Source organism: Buceros rhinoceros, unplaced genomic scaffold (genome assembly GCF_000710305.1).
Source record: "Buceros rhinoceros silvestris isolate BGI_N320 unplaced genomic scaffold, ASM71030v1 scaffold18280, whole genome shotgun sequence".
NCBI lineage: Eukaryota > Metazoa > Chordata > Aves > Bucerotiformes > Bucerotidae > Buceros > Buceros rhinoceros.
Genome location: NW_010391510.1, coordinates 1 through 12047, shown reverse-complemented (window position 1 = coordinate 12047; position 12047 = coordinate 1). Strand labels below are relative to the sequence as shown.

The 12047-nt window shown below is 36.7% G+C and overlaps 1 protein-coding gene across 1 annotated transcript; it reads left to right on the top strand.

Annotated features, from left to right (window-relative positions):
- Positions 1 to 2105: 2105 nt before the first annotated feature.
- NIPBL (Nipped-B homolog (Drosophila)) lies at positions 2106 to 9995 on the top strand (the record flags this gene model as incomplete). The annotated part of the gene is made up of 8 exons (XM_010142088.1): positions 2106 to 2303; positions 2480 to 2551; positions 2637 to 2726; positions 3866 to 3969; positions 5458 to 5544; positions 8225 to 8456; positions 9165 to 9316; positions 9915 to 9995. Coding segments are annotated over 8 exons (1016 nt in total), but the record flags the coding sequence as incomplete, so codon positions are not given.
- Between the last annotated feature and the right edge of the window lie 2052 nt (positions 9996 to 12047).

Here is a 12047-nt window from a genome sequence, read left to right as displayed (position 1 = left end):
AAATTATATATAAAATACATATAAACAGTTGAAATGTTAATGCTTTAATTTTTAGTCAATTTTGTCTACTTCAGTATAAATTTTGTAGAGCAGTGATTGTAAATTGCTGTTCCCGGGTTCATCTTCTTTGCCTTGCAGAGCCAGCATAACTGTAACACATTCTGTTTTGTCGTGCAGCACTGATAAACTAAACTGGTCAACTTAAAATTCTGGAAAGCAGTATTGGAAGTTACTTTTCTCATGGAGATGTAGCTGGGGTCATAATTTGTCCTACAGAGCTTAAATTTATACTGATGATTTGTGAACTGTGGAGACAGATTACATCTGTCTCCTACAAAATATTATACAAAATATTGTCTGTCTCCTACATCTGTCTCCTACATCTGTCTCCTACAAAATATTATACAAAATATTGTCTTATTAGGAAAAAAGCGTCAGTTAAGATTTTTAAAGGCTTTTACCATTAAATAAGTTTCTTCTTCAACACTCTGACTCCAGGTATCCAATGGGATTCATGGCCCTCCACTTCTGCAATCACAGTTAACTCTCAACCATTTTAGATGGTGTTAGTAGCTCAGGCATCATGAACATGGCTGTACTGCCTCCAGAAGCAAGTCTGATCGAGAAGCAGTACAACTCAAAGACTGAACTATTACCTTAAAGACTTGGACCACCTCTGTGCAGAAGTTTCGTACTACATTTTCAGTACTGGGAACCCTCTAGGTTGCAGTGCAGAGTATCTAGAAGATACTTCAGATGCTAGTATCGCCTCAGGTTTAACAATTTTTTTTTATTAATTCTGAGAGACTGGGCTATTAACTATATCCTGGTACGTATACCAGGTGTGACTGTATCCTTGTACGTTTCCTCTGCTTCTCAATAAGCTGGAGTTATGGGAAGAACTTGTCAGTTCAGTTCCAGTTCTGTATAAATGCTTGGAGCCATTTTGCTCAGAAACAACCTTGTATACAGTCATACCTCTCTAAACTTCAAGATATTTTAGTGGACACACAGATGTCAGGGCTGTTACATGCAGGTTCACAAGCATAAACTCTCCTATTCTAGAATGTGATAATTTGGAGCTGTTTTGATCTTCACAGGACAGCTTGTTAGGCATCTCTTTGCTAGTCCAGTTAGCCTGTTACATTAGCTAATGGAGAGTTGGCTGATTTCATGGATGAGACTATGCCTCCTCCATATCCTTTTTCTATTACATATTAGCACCTTCTCCCCTTCAAGAGACACAAGACTTTCTTTGAAAATAACCGAGAACTCTCCATTCCACTCCCCTGTGTTACTTCCACCAAATCTCTGTTTCTGTATGGAACATTTATCCCAGTTTCTTCAACATTACTTCCGCTGAGCTTTCTGTTCCTGACTGAAAACTTGTTATAATAACCTTGTAAGGCACCGACTTGGTGGCTGGCCCAGAATTATGGCTCCAGCTTCCTCCTTTACACTGATTCTCCTGCAATGTATACCAAGACAAAATTTTAGTTGTCTTGGCAAAACAGAATAACTTTAAACGAGTAGATTGCCATGTATCTTTGGAACTTGCTGTGCTAGATGGGCAGAGCAATAACTGAATTGGAATATGGACACCCAATAATAGTCTCAATTTAGATACCCAAAGAAATGATCTCAATGTTCTCTTATGAAAGGATGAAACTTACCTTATTTTTCCACTTTCCTTACTTTGCATAAAAGGACAATTGCCCTGTAAATTTGTATTTTTAAATGTTTACTGCTGTCTTTGCCAGTGTCAGGCACACTTTTAATGTAATTCAAAAGAAATTGGTAAAGTAATGCCATAACAGAATTTTATGTAATAGTTTCACTTGTTTTACAGAACAGTAATAGTTCACTTGTTTTACAGAACATCTATACAAATGCATTTAACTTGCAAATCATAGACTCATAGAAGTATTTAGATTGGAAAAGAATGTTAAGATCATCAAGTGCAACCATAAACCTAACACTGCCAAGTCCACCACTAAGCCATGTCCCAAAGTGCCACACCTACACATCTGTTAAATGTTTAAAGGTTTAATTCTGAGCTATTAAAATGGAATTTTTATACTTATGAAAATGCATTTCATTTGTAGCTTCTCGTAAAAGACATAAAAAGGATAGAGATGAAGCTTGGGAGTATGAAGAACATGACAGAAGAAGTTCTGGTGACCACAGGAGAAGTGGTCATTATCATGAAGGAAGGAGGACTTCTGGTAGTGGCCGTTACCGTAATCGCAGTCCTGATGACTCTGATATGGATGATTATTCTCCTCCCCCTAGCCTCAGTGAGGGTAACTGATGACATTAAAAATCTGGGGTTTTTTTCTATAATACTAGTGCATTTTTAATGGGTATATTAAACATTTTAAACATCTTGTACTCTTGTACTAAATACTGCATGTAGAACTGTGAATAATCTTTATCTAATAATTTAGAAAGTATTTGTTTCACTCTCTATTCTCATTAGTGGCTAGAAAAATGAAGAAAAAAGAAAAGCAAAAGAAGAGGAAGGCTTATGAACCTAAGCTAACACCTGAAGGTAATTTCAGAAGGTTTGTTTCCTACAGTTTGTATTTTTTGTTTTGTATCTAAAATAATTATTTATAAATTTCTTTTTTCACCAGAAATGATGGATTCTTCAACTTTCAAAAGGTTTACTGCTTCAATAGAGAATATTTTGGAAAACTTGGAAGACATGGATTTTACAGCTTTTGGTAATATGCCAGAAATACTCTAAATGCTTCCCACCATTTAGAAACACAAGAAACAGCAAACAATTTGTATCTCAGTATTTAACTTCCTTGGGTTTTAATTGCCTGCAATACATGCTAGGGCATATTGCATTGATAATGGCTTTCACCCTGAGAGGTGGCCTTTAGCCTTCAAATTCACATGCTGCTGCAGGAAGAAGATCCTCCTTCCTCCTCCCTGCAGAATCCAAAAGGGACATAAATCATAAATAGTAGTCCCCTGGAGAGGAAAGGATACCTCTTTGGGATGTTATTAGGGTGTTATCTTCTGTCAAATGTATTTTTGTCAACAACACTATCTCTTGCTGGTAATGTCTGAGCCACATCATTTTACATCTGTTGTGGCCTTTGACCCAACAGAACTGGATTATTCAATTCAAACAGCAGAGTCCTTATGTATTTATGGCTGAGGAGCTAAATTGCTGTATGCTCCTTACCCATTTCAGTGGGAAAGCAGCCAGCTTAGCCTAAGTGTCTGAGGAAGTAGTGACTTTCTATTAAAATGAATAATATTCAGTGTTCATTAATTTTTTTCCTACCGTCTTTGTCATGGAATTAGAACAAGTGGAGGAGCATAGTAAACAAATCAGTTCTTAAAGCAATAGTGTATACAGCCTTGGACTTAAAAGTGAAGTCATTGGTTCTTTCTGTGTCTGGTAATATCATGGGGTTTTTGTAAGGATAAATATGATTAAGACACAGTGTATCCCAAGGTACTTAATTTCGTATGTGGTTTTCATCTGTTGCCCTTCCCCAGATTGGAATCTTAGGACTACAGTCATTTAGGATTTGTTTTACTGAAATGAGGGTGGTGGCACAAGAGCTGCAATAAACATCATAAATATTTAAAAAGTTTAGATTATGACTTTCAGAAATAGATGCCTCAGGCTGTTAAATGATATTTCAGAACTAGTCATATTTAACAGGTACTCACTGTTTTAACACAACCAAAAGTTATCATAATCAGTATTCATTAGATGCTAGCTGTTGGGAAAATCAGTTATTTTTCTTCAGTTGGCTTTTTCCATATTGGCTGTAAAATACTGATTTCCTTGAACTTTAATCAGAAATATAATCGTTAATTTTTTAAATTTTTTTAAAAGGTGATGATGATGAGATTCCACAGGAATTGCTACTGGGAAAACATCAGCTTAGTGAGTTGGGTAGTGAATCTGCGAAAATCAAGGCAATGGGCATTATGGACAAGGTATGCATGTGACAGATCCTGTGAACAGTTGTGCTACTGACTTTGTGAAGGACTTAAAAAGTTACCACATCTTAAACGTTACTGTCTATGAAACTGAGATGTTTTTGTTGAATGCTCTTTCTCTGTGTCAACGCTGACTATATGTCAGTACGTAACACCCGCTTCTAAGCAGTAATGTCTAAAATAATGAATCTACTTTCACAAATGCTCATCAACCTATAGGGTTTGCTCCTTCACAGCTGGTGTTGAGCAACCACAGTAAATCAGAACCTGCTGGCAAAGTAAAAAAATCGAGTGTTTCTGACATATGCCATCAGTGCAGTGTAAGGGTATGATGTCCAGCCAGCATCACACTGAATCCTCCATCTCTCCAAAAAGCCCTTTCAAATTTAGAAGATTTATCACCCCAGGTGATTAATAAGATATATTTTCTGTCAACTGCATATTGTGGTTTCTTTGCCATACTCTTCCCAACTTCAGTGGAAGGAAACATTTGTTGATGAAAACTGCTGGTATCACCTCTAGAAGCAAAAAATTCTCTTGCTTTCATTATCTTCCTACAACTCGTGACTTTGGGCAGTCTCATGTTAAACTTTTACTCTTTCTGTGTTTACAAAGTGAAGCCACTTATTATAAAAGTCTCTCTGAAGGATTTTCTTTAATCCAAAATTTATGTTCTTCCTGGACTTTTCATCAAGCTCCCTGCATGTTGTCAGCCTGAGTGTTTCTCTTTCCTGACAGTTCTCACCCTTAACCTCTCTTCCCTATTTTTCACATATACATGCATGTATACATGTATACATAAAAAAGAAATATACATGTATACATAAAACAGAATTTTATTGCTTCTAAAGATGAGTGTTAATGAGTGGTACTGAGTGCCAATGAGAGGGTGAGTAAAACTGGCTCTCCTCAAGTTGAGCATTTTCTACAAATTATTTTATTATAATTCTATAGAAGATCAATAAGTGAGTTTGAGTTACTTTTTCAACATATTAGTTCTTCGAAGTTAACATGAATATTACGAATACCTTTCCTTTTCATTAGCACTCAGTTATCAGGAAATTTTATTTCTGCTTTTTCATGGAATTTGGATTTTCTCCTAACAGAGCTCTATATGGTCAGTTAGAATTTCTGATCGATACTTGGATTTGGTAAATTTCTGTTTCTAGAAGCAAAAGAGTATAACATACAACATGAATGACAGATAACCAATTTTAAGTCTATTTCTATGGATTTTGCTGGAGGAAAATACAATTTGATTGCAACCTTAGCATATATTTCACCTAGTTTAGTTATCAGCATTTTCGGTTGTGCTGCATCAGAAACCACAGAAGTCAAGATCCAATCCTTATCTCAGATTGCTTACAATGTAAGCAGTTTTGGTTTATATAACGAGTTTTGTCCTTTATCCATGGGCGTTCTTTTCTGCAGTTTGGAATCCTTTTCATTCCTACAGTGTCTGATGTGTTTCTTTTCTTGTTTTAGCTCTCAACAGATAAAACAGTGAAAGTCCTGAATATTTTGGAGAAGAATATTCAAGATGGATCAAAGCTTTCCACATTACTTAACCATGTGAGTTTCAAATTACCTAGTTTCACTACATTGTGTAGAATAGTTTTCTTCACTTGAGTCCTATTTAGTGATACTTTCAAATACTGTATATGTATGAGAAAGAATTTCTGATATAATATGTACATGATTGAGATTGACAAATTATAAGATTTGAAGTAAAATTCAATTAATTGTATTTTCTCAGTACTAAACACGTTTTACTATTATACTGATAACTGACAGGAGCAACTGAGTTTTGTTTCAGTTTTAAATATTATTGTTTCATCCTGAAATATTAATGGTAAATTGCGTAATTTGCACCATTGGACATTTCTTTTCTACTTCTGCATATCCATAAAACATGCCTTACACAATGAAAGAAGTACTACAGTTTTCACGTAGAACTTTTTCTTCTGAGCATTAAGAAAGCGGGAAGTTCTTTGTTTAGGTCTGTTCTTACACTGCAAAGTTAAAGTTATCAAAGCATATAAAGATTTGAACTCTCAAACGAATTTTTTTTTTTTCTTGATATATACTAAAACTACACGGGGATTTAGAGTTTTTATGAGGTTAATATGTGATATTTTCCATTTCATATATTTCTTTTTTCCGCACACTTTCTAGTCAAAAGAGTATTCTGGGGGGAACGGATCTGAAGAAATAGAGAGTAATTATTTGTATTGGAGAAGATGGATTTGAACTCTCAAACGAAAACCCGGGACACATTATTTAATATTAATGAAATTGTCCTGTGATTACAATTCAGAGACAAAGCTTTGATGAGAAAAAGAGAAGCAATCTTTAGCCAAACAAGTTTTAGTTTTCTTAAAATCTGTTAAAACATGATTCAAAACATTATGGCAAATAAGGCCTCTGCAAAGGAATAAGCTTACTTCTTTCACAGTGCAGTGAAGAAAACCTTCCTCCATATCAGGACATTTTTCAGAGTTAGAATGCACTTGCATGTTCTTTTTGTTTCCAAGACTAATGAGGGAAAAAAAAAAGCAAATATTTAAAACTACTTGGGGTGTTTTTAAGCCTCATTTATGTAATGAGCAAATGACTTAAAGCCATTCTATGCAAGAAATTTACAGGGATCTCCTGATTTGCAGGAGATTTTACAAATATACATATATCATATATATATATGGCACTGTGATACTGGTTTAGATTCTCTTACACCAAAGGGAGAAAGTTGATATGGTTTCATCAACCTCTTATTTTTACAAGGAAAAATGTTGCATATTGAACTGTGATGTCATACAGGCAGGAAAGATTCTTTTTCTCTGTAGGCAGAGGAGTTATGAAAAATTCTAACCTGGTTTTGCTATAAATAATGTAATTACAATGTTTAAGTAGTGCTGGGTGGTCATAATTAAACTCCTGTATGTTTATTTTTGTAACTTGTAGAAACACAGAAATACAGAGATTGTGAACCCTCGGCTAAATATGAATGGATGCATTTGATAAGATGTGTTTCAAACCCATTGATAATAGATGAGTTTGTCTGTGAAGCAGAGAAAATCATATACTTATGAGTTCCATGTGACTTTTAATAGTATTTTTGTGTAAGAATTCCCTCTAGTGGCAAAAATTAGACTGATCAAAGCAGCAACTGGTGTGCATAAGGCACTGAAGAGAACGCTGCATAGAATCATAGAATCATCTGGTTGGAAGAAACCTTTAAGACCATCAAGTTTAACTGTTCACCCTGCACTGCCAGAGTCCCTAAACCATGTCCCTCAGTACCACATCTAAATGTCTTTTAAACACTTCCAGGGATGGGGACTCTACCCCCTTCCTGGGCAGCCTGTTCCAATGCTTCACAACCCTCCCTGTAAAGAAATTTTTCTAATATCTAACCTAGATCTCCCCTGGTGCAACTTAAGGCCATTTCCTCTTGCCCTGTCACTTGTTATATGAGAGAAGAGATGAACCCCCACCTCTCTACAGCCTCCTTTCAAGTAGTTGTAGAGAGCAGTAAGGTCTCCCCTCAGCCTTCTTTTCTCCAGGCCAAACAACCCCAGTTCCTTCAAGCCGCTCCTCGTAAGACTTGCTCTCCAGTACCACCTTCCTGGGCAGCCTGTTCCAATGCTTCACAACCCTCCCTGTAAAGAAATTTTTCTAATATCTAACCTAGATCTCCCCTGGTGCAACTTAAGGCCATTTCCTCTTGCCCTGTCACTTGTTATATGAGAGAAGAGATGAACCCCCACCTCTCTACAGCCTCCTTTCAAGTAGTTGTAGAGAGCAGTAAGGTCTCCCCTCAGCCTTCTTTTCTCCAGGCCAAACAACCCCAGTTCCTTCAAGCCGCTCCTCGTAAGACTTGCTCTCCAGACCCTACACCAGCTTCATTGCCCTTCTTTTCATGAATGAGTTTAGATTTTGCTTAAGGTATATGACTCTTAAGTAGAGTATATGGCAATCATAATGCTTTCCAGTGATACACAAAGAAAGTTCTAGCAGAAGAATACAGTGATACTTTGAAGACTTGTAACTTAGGGAGACATATCACAAACTTATTTCTAGTAAAACAAACATTATTTGATTTCTAAAACAAATTTATTCTGAATCAGAAAGGAAATACAACATTTTATAAGTGCATGCATGATAGTATGTTAAGGTAATATTAGCTTTTACGTGATAAGGATAAAAAATTGACTTCTTGTTCACGCTATCCTGTTTTTCTTGCCTGTTACAGAACAATGACACTGAAGATGAAGAGAGATTATGGAGAGATCTTATTATGGAAAGAGCGACAAAATCTGCTGATGCTTGTCTTACTGCGATCAATATTATGACATCACCAAATATGCCTAAAGCTGTATATATTGAAGACGTAATAGAAAGAGTTATTCAATACACAAAATTTCATTTGCAGAACACTCTCTATCCTCAGTATGATCCTGTGTATAGAGTGGATCCTCATGGTGGTTAGTATCCTAAGAAATTTTTAAAAAATCTTTCCACATTAATAAATACCAAAACATAATCTACCATATGATGATGGAAGTGTTACAAGTTTCTGGAATAAGATTTGTATATGCAAGTCGTATACTGATGGTTCATCCTTATCATATATAGCACCCTGAATTAGTGCTTTGTGTTAGTTTGAGGATGATAAAATACATACTAGAAAAAACAGTGTATTAAATGAGTCCTCTGAATAAATTAGTCATTCAGCATCTTGGTTTACTGCAATAATGTCAATGTAAGCAAAGCATATAGACCGCGGTATTAGAAGTTTGTCTGAAGTTCAGCTTCTGTGTATAGTTTGTGTATGTAGGAATAAGTCATTTTATAGTTGTAGTCACTGTGTGACTATAAATAATGATTTATTTCAGAGAAAACTATTTGGCATTTAGTGTTTTGTTGTCACTTGCATACCTTTAGATGTGGGTGTCCAACTTCGAGAACTTTATTAAAAATCTTGGATACAGAGCGAATATGAAAAATTTATATCATGTGAAATTGTTGCCTTCCAGCAGATGCTCATAAATAGCTTTTCTTCTGTAAGCAATTCCTTTTACAAAGCTCTTGTCTTGCAGTTCTTTTTTGTGACACTTTTTGAGGAAAATCATCTTCTTAATATTTGAGATGAAACACAGAAAAAATTAATGAAGGTATTTTCTGTTGTCTAGGTGGTGTTTTAAGTTCAAAAGCAAAACGTGCCAAGTGTTCCACCCACAAGCAAAGAGTTATAGTGATGTTGTATAACAAAGTTTGTGACATTGTCAGCAGCTTGTCAGAGTTGCTAGAGATACAGCTTCTTACTGATACAACTATTCTTCAGGTAAGTTTTGGCAGAAAAATTTCTTTCTGTTGTGTTTCGTTTCCTAGAGTGAATGTAAAGTATGTTTATCTCAGTGACGTGCAATATGAAATCCTTACAAACTTAAAAACTACTAACGTCAGAGTGACTAGTTTGTTCTGTATTCTGTAATCTGCAGAAGAGCGTTTTTAATGTTCAAATCTTTAATGGCTTTTTTTGTACACTTAAGAAAAGTTTAACTTGATTGTATTCAAATATAGACTCATTTAGGTTGGAAAAGACTTTTAAGATCATTGGGTCCAACCATAAACCTAACACTGCCAAGTGTGTCACTAAACCATGACCCTAAGCACCACATCTACACGTCTTCTCTTTGTCCAATCTAAATCTCCCCTGGTGCACCTTGAAGCCATTTCCTTTTGTCTTATTGCTTGTTACTTAAGAGAAGAGACCAATTCCCACCTCTCTACAACCTCCTTTCAGGTAGTTGTTCCAAGTAACATGAAGTAATGCATCTTGTTGAATACCTTACCTGATGAATTAATAACCTCTTTGTGAAACTGCATGAATATCAGTTTGTTAGTCAAATATACTTAAAATCATTTTTTTCCATTGATAGGTATCGTCTATGGGAATAACACCTTTCTTTGTAGAAAATGTCAGTGAACTACAGTTATGTGCCATCAAATTAGTGACAGCAGTAAGTACTTTTTAACTTGCTGTTTAATGTTCCTGTAGTTCTGAGTTATTGAGGCATTTGCATAGGCTGTATTTTCTCTCTGGTAGAGAATTGGCATTTAGAACTAATTTTATTCTTGCATGCTTTTACAGTTTGGAATCATAATCTAGGAGCAGTGTTAAATCTTCTGGAGCTGCCCCTATTGGCAGAGTACTCTATAGGAAAAAAAACCCTACTTAAGCAAGGAACTTCTTGATTTTGGTTATATTGTTTAAAGTGTGAACACAAAGCCCTTCCTCTTGCCTGTCCTTTCTTGTCTTAGGAAAGATGGGCAGTATGTTTTTACTTTCTTCTTACGTTAAGATTGAAATTTATGCAATGGGATAACATATAGAATGAGTAGGATACTTCGATGTCATGGAATAAATTCTTTTCTTCAGCAGAGGTGGATACGTGAAATATTCACAGCACAGATAAAATATTATTTCCTGAAAAATGCAGCACAGGTCAGATGTGTTTGTTCAAACAGGAGTTTTCCATTTTCGTGACAAGAGTTAGGGCTGTGCCGGCCACTAGATGCTCTCCATTAACTCCTCTCCCTTCCCAAAGGGGAAGAGAAAGGGAATAAGGGAGAGAGGCTTATGGGTTGGAAAAGGAAACTAAAACTGCCTTAATGAAAATAAATAACAACAATAAAATAAAATATATACAAATATATACAAGACCAATACCAAACCAAACCTCTGTGATGGCAATTACGTCACTGTCACCACTGATGCTGTGGGCAGACACTGGGGAAGGCCCACACTGGACCCAGCAGTAGACGGGAACCGGATGCAGGAGCTGGATTCCAGAACTGGATTCAGGAACACACAGATTGGCGTCAAATGCAGAATGGACAGAGTCTTCCTCAGACTCTGGCCATTGAAGAGAAGGGCTTGACCCTTGTGATCCCTCAGCTCTCTACTGAATATGACGTCTATGGGATGGAACACCTTGTTGGTCAGTGAGGGGTCACCTGTCCTCCCCACAGGTGCAGAAGGGTCTGCGCCACCCCACAGGTGCAGCCTCTCACTTACTGCACCCCCACCATGGGACACAGGATGTAGCAGTGACCTTGGTCTGCACAGGAGCAAGTCTAAGCAAGAGACTTTCTGCACCCCAGTCTCTGGTAGTAACTGTAAATGTCAAGACACTGTCTGCAAAAATACGCCGTTGACTTCACACAGTGCAGTGAGTTAGAAGAGACTGAGCTGAACAGTAAAATCACGGAACGGAATTAGTTCTGTTCTAACTCAAACGATGGCATTCCACCCCTTGTTCCATATCTTTTATATCATACCCTCACTAGTTTATGATTTCTTTCTGTGGAAAAGTTCATTAAGTTCATTTAGTTCATGTGGATTTCCATCTATCTAAGCAGGCCCTTGGGTCAGGTTAAATGGTGTGAAATTTGTTGTGGTTCATGTTCATGCATTGCAGGTTCACCTCAGGAGGCTACTGGATTGCACTGAATGAAGCTGCTTTTATATCATACCCTCACTAGTTTATGATTTCTTTCTGTGGAAAAGTTCATTAAGTTCATTTAGTTCATGTGGATTTCCATCTATCTAAGCAGGCCCTTGGGTCAGGTTAAATGGTGTGAAATTTGTTGTGGTTCATGTTCATGCATTGCAGGTTCACCTCAGTGTCATCACCACTATGTTATCCTGAAAGACACTTAGTGAACACTTAGTATTATGCAGCAAGTTACGCTGTACAGCTCTAAATCAAGTATTCTCAGCCAGAGTTAAATTCCTTGAGGTACATGTTGTACTTCATGATCTTTCATCAACGCCACCAAATTCTTCCAGGTCCTTGAATAAAAGCAATCCCAAGAATGGGTTTGCCTTTGCCAGAAGGGAATACCCACACAGTTTTTCCCAGTGGATTCCCTTCACACACCGCAGGGACTTTAACCCTTTCTGCTGTATGGAGAGGGTCTGATCGAGCAGTACCAGCTGGACTGATGGATCTTCTGGTATTAACTAATCAGGTGGCTTGTGCTAAATGCTTGTCCCAGATTTTAAAAGT